This window comes from Phalaenopsis equestris, unplaced genomic scaffold, assembly GCF_001263595.1.
Source record: "Phalaenopsis equestris unplaced genomic scaffold, ASM126359v1 Scaffold000022, whole genome shotgun sequence".
In the NCBI taxonomy this organism is placed as follows: Eukaryota; Viridiplantae; Streptophyta; class Magnoliopsida; order Asparagales; family Orchidaceae; genus Phalaenopsis; species Phalaenopsis equestris.
In genome coordinates, this window is record NW_018164464.1 from 716,252 (window position 1) to 730,873 (window position 14,622).

Here is a 14,622-nt window from a genome sequence, read left to right on the forward strand (position 1 = left end):
TGATGGATCCCCTGACTTAAAGATTTGAGCTGCTAAGCTAACATGTGCCTTTTACGCCTTTGGAGAAGTAACGACTAATTATTTCTGATGAATATTGAAATCTCTCCATAGCTCCTCTAATTGATTTGTTATGTGATAGAATATACAGTGTTATAGCCAACACCTCCCTACTCGTCGTTCTAGAAGAACCCTGGAGGTCGTGCTTCAGACATAAATCATGCAAAAGATCCATAAAAATAGACACAGTCATTCTGAAAATGTTTCTAACCTTATTGGATGTTCAAAAAGCATCTCACCCACCCATTTATCCCCAACAAAGATGGATGTCATGCGGGAAATGCGAACACTGCTGGATCGATAATACTCCAACAACAATATGGCAATGACTGTAGCTCATGTCATTCTTTTACGACGTTCCTGCTGTTGATCCATCATAAAGTATAAAAATGTAATTGTTAATGAAATTGTGAAGACATAATGGGTGCATATTAAGAAATGAAAACATCACTATCTACCAATTAAACATCAAATAAAAATTGTAGAAAGATCAACTTATAAATAAAGCATGAACCATTCACAGGTACATTTAAAAAAAATGTCTACATAGAACAACATATTAAAACTAAACATGTAGAAGTTCATAATATTACAAAAACTACAAAAAACAACTCATAAAAAAAAAACTCATTCATCGACCAAAACACGCAAATATTTGAGACGCAATTCTGGCTGCAACCTATGAATATTTGCCTACGGGTAGGATTCTCAAGTTTTTTCACACAATGTGCATGAAATCGCCTGTCAGCCACTACTTCAGGAAGAGAACCCAAAAAGTCTGATACAATCTAATATGGTGCTGTCAGGGAGTGGAGTGGGTGGTGGAGCTCCAAAAGCATCAATGAGTCGATCGAATGAGATTTTCAAAAAATGATCATTTTTTTCTTTCTCTTAGCAACCTTGGGCCTCTTTGATAGTGTATTGGACTCCCCCATATCCATATGGTTTATGCTACACACTTCTTCATCAGCTGTGAACGACTCAGGTGGGAATTCATCTGATACGCCTGCAAAACCCATCTCACTATGATTGAATGCATGTTTTCCCGTTGCGACAACCCATTTAAACATTATGTCCAGTTTTTCTTCAAAGCCCGACTGAATTCCACACTGTTTATATTTCTTTGCTGACGACATTGTCTGTAACATTGTATTTAGAGAGATTAGTTTCTAAACCAAAACAATATGAGAAGTAAAAAATTGAGGGATTAGTTAGAAAATTACATCTAATTTCTCAACCCACTAGTCATCTAGAGCATCAATTGTTCATGGGATCCCAACCAAACCCGAAAGACCGACAATTTCAAATCCTTCAAAATTTTTAATTCCTTCTTCAATTGGTTCCATTTGTTTTTGAATTTTAGCTTGTCATAATTCATGTCAGTCAATTCTTTGTACCTTTTAGCAATATTTTGTCAACCTTCCTTGTTAAAATACGTGGTTGACATATTTTCCAGTTTTATTTTTTTAATACATAGATAACAAAAAATATTTATTACTTCTTTATTCCACATAGCAGACAGACCTTTTAGCAATATTTTGTCAACCTTCCTTGTTAAAATACGTGGTTGACCTATTTCCCAGTTCCATTTTTTTAATACATAGATAACAAAAAATATTTGTTACTTCTTTATTCCACATAGCAGACAGACCCCCTTCAGGCGTCTTAGACATGTTGGAACTATAAGGAACAAAGGAAAATAAGTACGTGCTTCATGTTTTCATGTTAGGAAAGAAGAAAAACTTTATCAATGACGAAAAATGTATGGTTTAAGCCCAACTTCATCCACATTACTTCCACAACAATCATAAATTAACATCCACAACCATCATCAACTTCTTTAGAAACCTCATGTATGGTCCTTTAGAAATTTCATGTACTAACATATCGAACATCTCTGCTTTGATATTTTTACCAGCCGCACCTTCTAGTGCATGAAGTATGAGTGGTATGCATGTCATTATGAATGTTTAGGTCTAAGATTTGTAAATACATGAGACTTATGTGATATGTATGTAAATAACCCCTAAAACAAAAATGATCAACCATCCCAGTAGAGAAACTTCACAAGAAAAACTTTTATGCTCTATAGGAAAGAAACATGGCCTTAACTGGGAACAAAATTTTCAAAAATAACCAAACATAGCAACAAAGCTATGTTTTAGTAGAAGGTACCAAAAACTTCACTATAATTTGAGTGGTATGCGTGTGAATGTGAATGTTTAGGTGTTAGATTTGTAAGTACATAAGAACTATGCGGTATGTATGCAACCAATTGTCCCATAAATGAAAACTGACTCACCATCCAAGCAGAAGATCTCAAAAAGAAAGGCCTGTGGTTTGCAAGGTCATTTTCTTTCTCAACATAAAACTCAAACTAATTTATATATTTCTAAAAAAAGTTCTGAAGTCAACTATTTGTTTAATCTAATTGTGATAAGTGAATGGATAAGTTCCAGCACAATCCATTATTCGCCATTGGAAGCATATGATATATATGTTCGTAATATGATAACCAATCCTTAGCACCAAATATAATAGAAGCTACAGGTGTTGAATAACAGGGGTTGTTGGTAACCAAATCAATGTGTTGAATAACATAAAAGGCCATCCAGAAGAATCCAATGATTCAAATGACTCATCCATCTACATCATCAGAGGTAGCACAAAACCCATAAAAAATAATTCCTTTACTGGACACAGGGGATGCTTGTATAAGTAGAAAGCAATTATCATTTCTCATGAATCTTACAACTTCCACCAACTGGATATTCTGATGGAGCACTAAATCCATGAAAAATCAATTTCATTTACTGGAGATGGGAAAATTTTTTTTTTCAAATCATAGATCCGTGACAGAATATACCGCTGCCTTCTCCGTACATATGTAGAACTCACAAATTAATTTTGTCCCAAGAACAAACCTCCCATAAAACTTTCAAGAAAATGCGAGGAGGGGGCGACAAAAACCGGTACCTTTCGATTCACCACCCAACGAACGAGAAATGGGAGAGGGGAGGGGGTGCACGATATCGAGAGCAAAGAACAGGGAAGTTGATCAGAGAGCTAGGGCAACGACAGAGGAGACATAATCGAGGGGCTGAAGGGAAGCTGAGCCTAAACGCGAACGTGGGGCACTGGGAGTGGCGAACGATTGAGCAGATAATAACACAAATCTTAACGCGTGTTACCCGACCGCCAGCTCCAACGCATTAAACAAATGCCACCACGGCGTTACGAAAATGTTGGATGCAGTAATAAGCTGCGCCAAACAGACTAGACTGACCCATGACATGCGTTTAGTGTAAAAAACCTAAAAAAAATAGATAGCATTTTAAAAACCGCACAAATCAAATAATTAGACAGAGTTTTTAAAAATATGGTCGCATTTATGAACCGCTTCAAACGGATGCTAATTTTTTTATTTGATCAGCGGCTCAGTGCAAATACTAGGAAAAATTATGGCCTCCGGACAATGGACCGGAGATAGATATAGGCCCGACGAAGCCACGATCTATAAAAGTCTGGTGAATGTACATACAGTCGACAATCGGCAAGGAGATGGCCTCCGTAAAGATCCAAGTTCTGCCTCAGCCGGAGGCGGAAGAAGAGTTCCGATCGCCGCCGACGAAGACTGGAGGAGGCGGAGAAGGGCTTAGGCAGTACTATCTGCAACACATACACGATCTGCAGCTTCAGGTTCGGCAGAAGTCCCACAATCTCAACCGTCTCGAGGCGCAGCGCAACGACCTCAACGCCAAAGGTTAGCTTCTGTTATCTTCCGAAACCTAAACCGAATTCTAAACCTAAACCACCTCTAATCTAAAATCGAGCTTCATTTTTGTCTTTGGGAGCCGCAGGCTGAAACCCATGCGCACATCATGAATTTGATCCTCTTGCTTGATCTAATTTTGAAGTCTGTTCTTTCCGTTCACAACTTACATTAGAAGTTGACTGTAGATGTGGTCTGAGGCCTCTCTTATTCCTCAATGAGTTGTCATTTGGTGCTGCCATTTAATCATTGATTTACTTTTGAAGTTGATTTATCCTCAATTTCCTTGGATTATATTTGATTTTTATAGCTTGCATTCTTTCATCAACTTCTGTATTACTTTCCATTTTGGATCTGAATGACATTTAGGACATTTCGGCTTGATTTTCTGGTTATTTATTCTAATTAACTTGATTCTCATGGTCTCACTCAAAGGTTCCATAAAAACTAACTATTCAATGTTTATCTTGTTGGATTGTTTACAGATTTTAGTTTCATCATGTGTCAAGCATTCTCATGAATGTAACTAGTAATCTGAATTGTACGAAATACCATTATTGAATATGATCACAATTTCTTTATTCGTGGATTCTTGTGTTTTTTTCTAGCTTGCTTGCTTACAGGAAGATGCTGAAGGATGCCCCACTATGGGCACTGGTCTTAATGAGTTTGAATTTAAGCTGCTTAATGGTTCTTTCTATTTGCACTGGACTTCATGGATCTTGTATCTATATTTGTATTCTGTTTGAAGTTATTTATTCCATTTTCTAAACATGGCCTTTTGATGAAGAATTATCATTACTTAACTATTACAAGAAAATTAAATTGCATTTGAAACACTTCTCAATAGATATAGTTATTGTTGCTTCTATTTCACTTTGCACACTCAAGTCTCCATCTAGTTTTGTAATTGCAGTCAGAGCATTGAGAGAAGAGTTGCAATTGCTGCAAGAGCCAGGATCATACGTCGGCGAAGTTGTCAAAGTTATGGGAAAGTCCAAGGTTTTAGTCAAGGTATTTTATTAGAAGTTTTAAGAAGCTAAGACATTTGGGACATGGCATTTTCTAATGTGCGATAAAAAATGCTTAAACTCAACAAATATGCTATATAAAAGTTTGTAATGGTAAGCATCACTAACTGGATTAGTAATAACCAGTTATGCAAAAATGTATGAACATGATTGATTTTTTTCCATGATGCGACATTAAAGAATAAAACTAAGGAAAGTTCTATGTAGTATAAGCAATTTACTGGGGAAGCTTACTATAATTGTTGAGAAAAATTTGGAAAGCAGACTTAAATGACAATGCCATGCAAATTTAAGTACCTAGTAGATTAAAAGAGTGTAGATATTTAGTTCAACAATGATGAATCGAAGACCAAATGTAATGATATGAAGTTGGCGAATATGAGATTATTAATCACTCTACTCTTATGCTTATAGCAACCTTGACCTTTAGATTAGTTGATTGATAGGACTAATTATGGTTTGTGTCATCAACATCCAAATCACAAATGATTTTTTCTTTCTTTAATGAATGCATTGTAAACAAGTCACATGCTTCAATATTCTTAAGCATACAATAGTCTTAGACACTCCTAACATTAGAAGACATTTAAATATTAAATAAATTCATAGATCAATTGAACAACCAAAATTCTAACAATACTATGTAATTAAATGTTTAAATTAAATATTACATATCATTGGTGGTCATTGTGACTTATAATATGCTTTATGTGGGCATGCGTTTAAAATAATTTTCATTTGATTTTTCATAGGGAAGATTCTTTCACGAAAGCCCCTCCATTATGAAGGGTGTTCTATTAAGCTAATTGTATCCATGTTCCTTTTGATAGCCAAAATCTCTTGCTCATTGTCCTCTTGCCTATTTTCTTTTCTCCATCCTCCAAATATGACTCATGGATTTGTGTTGGTTTTGTGTTGTCATCATCGTCCATAGCCTTCATTTTTCGTAGATGGCATGCATTTTACTCGTACTCCATATTGGTATTTTGTTGGGCAACATCCTCCTCTATTTATGCATCTCAGTCAAAATTGCTTGGTTGTTCTTATCCTCCTCAAATAATTGATCCCTCAATGATGATTATTTGCTTGTTTTCCTCTTCTCTTCTCCTTCTGTGTTGGAATGGATTGGAAAGAAGTCCTTATGGTTGAAGATTAGTAGTTCATGTGAAAAATAGTTTTTTATTTAATTGTTTATACAACAACAATAATATAGCTACGCCATTCAATGAATTAGTGGGGATCTAATTCTTTGGCGTCTTGATAATAGAATTGTCATTCTTCGATTCAATAATATTTGATATGTAAATTAAACAACTATTTGAAAAAAAAACAATCTATCATATGTTCAATAAACTGTGTGAATGTTTTAAATTAGGTAGCAGAGGCTCTAGTTCATTGAAATATCTTCGAAGTGACAAGGGTATATACGAGTGGTATTCCTATTGGAGATCGAGACCCACATTTGCGACCATGGTGACTACCCTTATGCTTGCTTCGTCAAGCAGTCCTTTGATGACCTCTCTGCTTCATCGATCACTTTCATTCATATTATCGATCATGTGAATGTCATAGGAATTGTATTGACACTTTATGGTTGTGGTGGGTGGTGCTTGAGGTAGCAGAGGTTTTGCATCAATAGAACGTTGGCTAGTGTACTGAGTTTAAGGAATGTGACATAACACTCTTTATGTGAATGGTAGATGAATCTCAACCCTAGAGTAGGAGAAGTTCAAAAAAGGGAGATCATCATGAAGGCTTATGTTTCATCTTAGGGATCTTTGTGAAATTGTGAAGTGGATATTTTTGTCCCCATATTATACCATTTTAATTTAAATAATTAATGAAATATTTAATACTTAGGGAAGAAAATACCTTTACGAAGATTTGTATTTAATTTTAGAGACTAATTTGTTAATTAGAAAAGCGCTGAGGATGAAAATGAATGCTTTCTAGAATTGTTGATTTGTTTGATGCGTGGTATAGCTGTCATATATTTTGCATGATATCTACCCAAAATTAAAAGAGGTTTGGTGTTTACATTTAAGAAAAAAAGAAGCCTATATTTGAAGCAAATGTTAATTGTGAAGTCCCTATATAATCATTGCCGTGGAACATATCGAGTGTATATAAATCAAACAAATGGTATTACTGTACTGGTTTAGCAACAAAACTTTACTACAAATTTTTATACAAATTTTTTGAAATTCTCAAAGCAACTGTTAGTCTAGATCTTGACGTTAGGATTAGACTTAATGATAAATAAGCAATAACTGTAAAAAATTCTATTATTTTGCATAAATGTTATAGATTCTCACATGTTGAAACATGTGTAGGTATAGAATGTGTTCCTAGAAATTAGAATCATTGCCTTAGTCAATAGACAGTCAGACAATCAATTTACCAAGCAAATAGTTAACAACTGGACAATATAAAGCTAATGAGCTGACTAGGGAGAGGCTTAGTCCAAACTAAATCAGATTCATTTTCCTATTGCTCTTATAAATGCAATACAAAATGAAGAAAGACATTGAATCTAAACGGATCCACGATTTTAGCTTGCACATAAAAATTTTGTTCCGCTTCAATGATGTGATGTGGAGATGCATTAATATAGTTAATAGTTAACATTTAAAGTAATATGACTAACATGGAGCACCAAATAAAATCAGAACATTGATGACATAATAAGACTATTTTCTTTGTTGAAATTTAAGGATTTAAAATGCAAATGATAATTTATGATTGTAATGACTAGAAGAGGAAAAACACATTGCTTGTTTATAAGAAACTAAATGGTGAACAAGTCACTCACATTAGGGTAAATGCTATAAGCTACTATACATTGAAAATATTAATCGTAAATATGGGTTATGATGTGGAGAAGAGTTCAAAAATAAAACTATTAAGGTGAAATGAATAGGGCTAATCACAAGAGATTATTCAATTAATTATTTGCATGAAAATTTTAAACATGGTTAGAGTTTATGCTTGTTTATTTAATATTCCTCAACTTGGAGTAGAAAATTATGTGAAAATTTAATTTGGGAAGAAAAGTGATTGGTATGATTTATACTTGAGGAAAAAGGGATAATTATTTAAGGTGATTTGAATGGACATATATATTCTCTTAGTATGGGATTTGAAAGGATTTGTGGCATTGTGAAATATGTGATAGAAGTGTGATGGGAGAAGTTATACTTGGCCTCTGATATTGCGATAATCAATATATACTTTAAGAACGTAAACTGCATGGAATTATTTTCATAATCAAAGCCATACTTATTTTTATTTAGAAGAAAAATTAATCTAGTTTGCAAAGACTATAAGGATTTTTTATTGGATATATATAAAAATAATTTGTAAAAAATAATGATTTCATTATTTCATTTTGAGCGTGAAATTGAAATCAATATTTGATGGCAGAAGTGTGATTGATGGGAGAAGTTATACTTGGTCTATGATATTGCAATAATCAATATATACTTTAAGAACGTGAAGAGCATGAAATTATCTTCATAATCAAAGCCAACAATTCAAATGCTTATTTTTATTTAGAAGAAAAAATAATCTATTTTGCAAAGATTATAAGATTTTTTTATTGGCTATAAATAAAAAAAAGTTGTAGAAAAGAATGATTTCATTTTTTCATTTTGAGTGTGAAATTGAAATTAATATTTGAGGGAGTTTTGAGAAAACTTATTTAATTTGAAATCAATATTAATGTCTGAGTGCATCCAATCAAATGATGGATTTAACATATTTCTTATTTTTCAAAACATAAGTTTTAAAATCAAGCAACCAGATGAGGCCCTAATGTGATTTCATGCAAATGTTTAATCACACAATATGAGTAGTAGTTATGGATGTGTATTTCAGCATATAAACATAAGTTAATTTTTCAAGTTTGTTGCTAAGAGTGTAGATTTGAGATTATTTAATTTAGGGTCTGCTTGAGGCAGCTGCAGCTTATCCAGCTTCTGCTGATAAACAATTTATCCTGATAATCTGCTGATGAGCAGCTGATCCGAATAAACTGACTAACTGTTTGGTTTGTGCGTTTGAAAAACAACTGATTCTAGATAAATGACTATTTTGCCCCTATTATGGATAAACTGTTTAGTTGTTTGGTTTTGTGCGTTTTGTAAACAGTTGAGTACATCAACTCGATCTCCTATGTATTATATATATCTCAATTATATTTGAAATAACTATATCAAGTTTCACACAAAAATTAAACTTGGATTGGTGTACACCATCCATCATCACTTGTATTTTGAAAATTTTGCTTAAAAGTTTAACAAAAAACATGTCATTTACGATGTTGTAGTCGATTTGTAAAATTTTAGATAATTCATTTGCAATTCATGATATAGATTTCTTCAAGTGCAAATGAAAATAAATTTAAAATATCTAACAATACATATACTTCATCCGTTTGCTCTCAGATTGAGCCATCTTTAATTATTATTTCGACAACATCAATAATAAATTAAACCAAAAAAAATTGATAAGCAACCACTAGATTGGTGGAAATGGACGCCATTGGAGATGCAGAAGCCGAGCATACGGGATTTGAGGCGGCGACAATCGACTCTTGCGTATGGACGGGAGAGGAGCTTGCAGTTGGAGTTGTCGATGTAGACGAATACGGAGCACCAGGAGGCGTCGAGGCAGTCGAGGAGATCCATGGCGGCGAACTCGTCGACCCAGAACGCCAAAGCGAACTCGGGCGCGCGGAGCCCCCATGAACGCCGAAGCGAACTCCGCAAACGGCGACGATTCCGCTCTTTGAGAGTGAAATGCGAAGGAGAAATCGCGACGAGGGTCACAGGAGTAATAAGCAAATCGAAAACGCGGCCGGTGGGGGTCCTCCCGCGGGCCGCGTCTTTTACAAATTTCAAAACGCATTTTTCTATAAGTTGTGCATAAGTGCGAACAAAACAGGACAACACTTATAAGCCGACCCAAACGGGCCCTTAGTTTTTTGCAGTATAAGATGATTAGTTCTATTAAGATGGTTATTGTGAAGGTATTTGAAGTGTTTTGATTTCCTAAATAATTATAATGACCATAAGAAAGCTATAAATTTCATATAAGGGTACTGAATAAATTAAAATCTATAACTATTGAAGATTTATATAATATACTAAGTGCTAAGAAAGGAGAAAATGTAGTTAATGAAAAAGCTTGACGAGAGATGAAATCTAAAAATTTTGCTGGACTTTGATGAGTATAGGAAGATATTAGGAGGTCTAAAATAGTGATTTTGATCAAATTAAATCAGATGCTTTTGGAGGAAAAATAAAAGTTCCTAGCTAAATATGATAAGATTAAAGACAAATAAAAATAATATCTCTACAAGTTTATAAATTAGATTTTTAATTAAAAAACATTTTAACAACATAATTATTAAAATAATGAGGTATATTATGGATTGATCCAAAAAATTAAATTAAATTTAGCTTTTAAGAAGATTTCTAAAGGTGAAGTTTTAAGTCTAGGTCTTATACGAATTGTGATTTGGGAATTATGGGTGTTTATTGCAATGATTTTCTTAGTAAATCTTTTTAATGTAAGTTTTTAAGGATAAGAGCATGCTAAACAATTGAAAAAGTTGTTTAATACTAATATTAAAAATAAAGAAGCTATTAAAGATTCTAATAATTATGAAAAAGTTGTTTAATACTAATATTTTTCTATGAATCATGATATGAACTAATTCCATTAAGTTACTTGTGAGAGTACTTATATTTTTAGATCTTATTTTAATATTAGTTTCATAGACCAACTTCTTTACCCTTATCTGTCCGTAATGTGAGAATCTTTGCTTATTTGACGCTACACTTGAGCATCGGTGCAGCGGCCTTTGCACACCTTTCACTGTATCCGGGTCATACAACGTGATTTTCTTAATTGTTTTTAATGTTTTTTCATCCACGATTCAATTTTTATGCATTTATTGATGCCAATGTTGCTTTGCAGTAATTCACAATACCAAGTATATGACAGTTTATCCTTGCAGTAATTCACAATATCAAGTATCTGACTGTTTAATACTGTATTTGATTCTCTTCATGGGCGTTAGTTTGAGGGAAAAAATCTATTTCCGTTAAAAATTCTAAGTTGTCTAAATCAATTAGGGCCCGAAAATTGAAGTTTGATTTAATATGCAGGTTCATCCAGAAGGAAAATATGTTGTTGATGTGGATAAGAATATTGACATAACAAAGATCACGCCGTCAACCAGAGTGGCTCTTCGCAATGATAGCTATGTGCTTCACTTGATTTTACCTAGCAAAGTGGATCCTTTGGTTAATCTTATGAAAGTTGAGAAGGTTCCTGATTCTACTTATGATATGATTGGTGGCCTTGATCAGCAAATCAAAGAGATAAAAGAGGTTAGAAGATATCAGCTGATCTTTTTTTTGTTCTTTTTCTACTTCAATCTATATGATATTTTGCATAATTTTTGCAAACTACTTTCATCTATTACCTAATAATACATTCATTATTAGGCCTAGCCTTGACATGAGCACTGGTTTCAGAATTGAATCTATGATATTTTGCATAATTTTTGCAAACTACTTTCATTTATTACCTAATAATACATTCATTATTAGGCCTAGACTTGACATGAGCACTGGTTTCAGAATTGCATCGTAAGATTTCATTTTATTTGCAGGTTATAGAGCTCCCCATCAAACATCCGGAGTTGTTTGAAAGTCTTGGAATAGCGCAACCAAAGGTATTGGATCTGTAATACATATTGTTACTTTTTCATTTGAATGCAGTAAAACTTCTAGTGTTGTTGTCTTTGTTTACTGTCCAGTTTTTTTTTTATTATCCTAAGTTCACTTAACATTTAAATATTTCCCTTTTTCAGGGAGTTTTATTGTATGGACCACCTGGTACTGGAAAGACTTTACTGGCAAGAGCTGTCGCCCATCATACTGATTGTACCTTCATTCGGGTTTCTGGCTCTGAATTGGTTCAGAAGTACATTGGAGAAGGCTCTAGAATGGTTCGCGAACTCTTTGTTATGGCAAGGTAAGCTAAGGTTCCTGTTGCCTTCACCCCCTCAAGTGAATACTCGTTTTTTTTGTTCGTTAGCTATATTTTTAAAATATATGGTAATATGTGGTGGAATTAATGCCACTGATTAGAAGCAAGCAATGTACAGGGCTTCTTTGGGGTCACTTTTTTTAAAAAGTAAAAATAAAAATATTTTTGTTTAGTTCATTTTTTGCATTTTTTATTTTTTTTGTTTTCAAACGAGAATTAGCTTGCTTTTAAAAATATTTAAAACATTTAAAGGTTATTTTGTGTGTTTTTAAGGACAATTAAACATGTTATAACATATCAAATATGCTTTATTTCAACTGAAAATAAAATAAAAATAAAAAATAGAAAACAAAAATCGAGAGTGATCCCAAAAAGCCCCTTAGCGTTTCAGGATCAGGATATTCTGAAAATTTGTTATCTGGTCGACATATAGTTGTGCGATGGGTGAATTACAGAAGGTGTTGGGTTCTAGTTCTTCAATTTTCTGATTTAGTTATATGCTAATTTCAGGATGTTTTTGTTTTGTTTTTAGTATAAAGCTAAAATATGGTCTGAGCTTGTATTCATTACAAGGAAGGAAAAAAAAAAAAAAAACACTGCGTGCAGTGCTGCAATTATAATTTAAACAACGTTGTCACAATCATACCATTAGTTGGAACATTATGGATCTGTTTTCTTTGAGGGAATTATTGGGAATCCATATTTGATTTACTTCATAATTTCATATTAGTTGCTTGGTTCAAATGAAAGTAATAGCAAGATCAATTTAGCTAAAGGTCTCATCTTGTTTTGAAGTTAGAAATTCAGTTTTGAAAATGATGATTTGTTTGGATGCACTTAGATTCCAATATTGAGTTCTTCCCAAAACTCTGGTTTTGAAGTTAGAAATTTGTTTTGAAAAATGTTTCTTCCCAAAACTCCCTGTTTTTCCTACTCAAAATGAGCGAAAATCATCATTTCTTAAACCATCCTTTCTACTTACAAGCAACCAAATGAGCTCCAATAAATTCTTAATCAAAGTCTCATTTTTTTCATGAATATATGTTTTACCATTCTGAAAAACTGGAAGAAAAATTATTATTCATTATTATGATTTAGCATCTCTTTTTCATGAGAATGAAAAACTTAATTTATCATCAACCAAACAATGAAAGGGAAAAAATGATCACCTTATTTCTCCTCAGCCTAACAAGTGGGTAAAAATTAGTTTCAATTCATTATTTTTCCATTTTCATTTCTTATTTTTGATTTTTTCAAAACACATGGAGACCATCTGTTTTGCTGTTACTTTTACTAGTGCATCAATTCATATTGCTGTTTAAGATGAATATTGACATTTGAATGGTTTACTTACTAATTACAGGGAACATGCTCCTTCCATCATCTTCATGGATGAAATTGACAGTATTGGTTCCGCTAGAATGGAATCTGGATCTGGCAATGGTGACAGTGAGGTGCAGAGGACTATGCTCGAACTTCTCAATCAGTTGGATGGATTTGAAGCTTCAAATAAGATAAAAGTAACCGTCTCTGACTTTGTTCAAATTAATTTTCAAATTTTAGTGAATAACACAAATTATTCGAACATCGTTTTTGACAGGTTCTTATGGCCACTAATAGGATTGATATTCTGGATCAAGCTCTGCTCAGGCCTGGTCGTATCGATAGAAAAATCGAGTTTCCTAACCCCAACGAAGAGGCACGTTTCTTAATTTTGGAATTGTTCTCCTTAGATTGTGCCTTATTTAATCGATCTTCATGTAGTTCTTTAAGCTAAATCTCTGCTTTGCCTGGGATTTTTTCAGTCCCGCTGGGATATTCTGAAAATTCATTCAAGGAAGATGAACTTGATGCGCGGAATTGATCTAAAGAAAATTGCTGAGAAAATGAACGGTGCTTCTGGTGCAGAGCTCAAGGTATCATTCATGGCAAACCAATCAAAACTTCATGATTTTGGTCAATTACATTCACGTACTGGCATGCATGTGGTGCAAATATTCTTTTGAACTTTGTTTAGCCATTATTGTTATGGGAGATTTACTAACATAACATTGAACTCTTGTTTACATGTCTGACCTCTAAATTTTTTACTTATATAACACCATAATCCTGTATGTCATAAAATTATGATGTGATTTATACCGTATGGTATCGGGAACTGCATGATTGCATGATTTGTATGGATATATTGATTTGATTTTGGTATGTCAGGCTGTCTGTACAGAAGCAGGTATGTTTGCACTTAGAGAGAGGAGAGTGCACGTTACACAGGAGGATTTTGAGATGGCAGTGGCCAAAGTGATGAAGAAGGAGACTGAAAAGAACATGTCCCTCAGAAAATTGTGGAAGTAATCTTTTCCTTAAAGTCTATTGTGTGGATGCTCCGTTTTTTTATTTGCTTATGAGGGGAAAAGGTAACTGCTGATTTTGCTGGGATTAATGGGAAATATTTATTATTAGTAGTATTTTTTTGATAATTTGGCTGAATACATTAGATTAGTCTTTTTTTAGCATTTGCTTTTAATTTTTCATACAGCTATTTGGGCTTGCGGTTAGCTTTTATATTCCGCAAGCCCGCATGTATATGAGCATTGTACGCTGAGAAAATAAGGAGTTTGGAAGAAATTTAAGGGTGTCAATTCAGGTCAGTTTGTTGGGTTCCGGTCCGATTTGAAAATAATCCGATTCGAATATGGTCGA

At 33.6% G+C, this 14,622-nt stretch overlaps 1 protein-coding gene across 1 annotated transcript; it reads left to right on the plus strand.

Moving 5' to 3' along the window:
• The first annotated feature begins 3,551 nt into the window (after window positions 1-3,551).
• Window positions 3,552-14,559, plus strand: LOC110018485 (26S protease regulatory subunit 8 homolog A-like). Its single transcript, XM_020715819.1, has 9 exons — window positions 3,552-3,820; window positions 4,746-4,843; window positions 11,034-11,258; window positions 11,543-11,605; window positions 11,744-11,907; window positions 13,286-13,442; window positions 13,523-13,621; window positions 13,728-13,838; window positions 14,134-14,559. The coding sequence occupies exons 1-9, from the start codon at window positions 3,589-3,591 to the stop codon at window positions 14,272-14,274; spliced, it is 1,290 nt and encodes a 429-aa protein (XP_020571478.1). The 5' UTR covers window positions 3,552-3,588; the 3' UTR covers window positions 14,275-14,559.
• The last annotated feature ends 63 nt before the right edge of the window (window positions 14,560-14,622 follow it).

Bases quoted from the DNA above. Each gene is read 5' to 3' on its own strand.
- LOC110018485 (XM_020715819.1), top strand. From the start codon at position 3,589: ATGTACATACAGTCGACAATCGGCAAGGAGATGGCCTCCGTAAAGATC. The intron at 3,821-4,745 runs GTTAGCTTCTGT...TTGTAATTGCAG, and splicing joins CAACGACCTCAACGCCAAAG to TCAGAGCATTGAGAGAAGAG. The intron at 13,443-13,522 runs GTAACCGTCTCT...CGTTTTTGACAG, and splicing joins AAGCTTCAAATAAGATAAAA to GTTCTTATGGCCACTAATAG.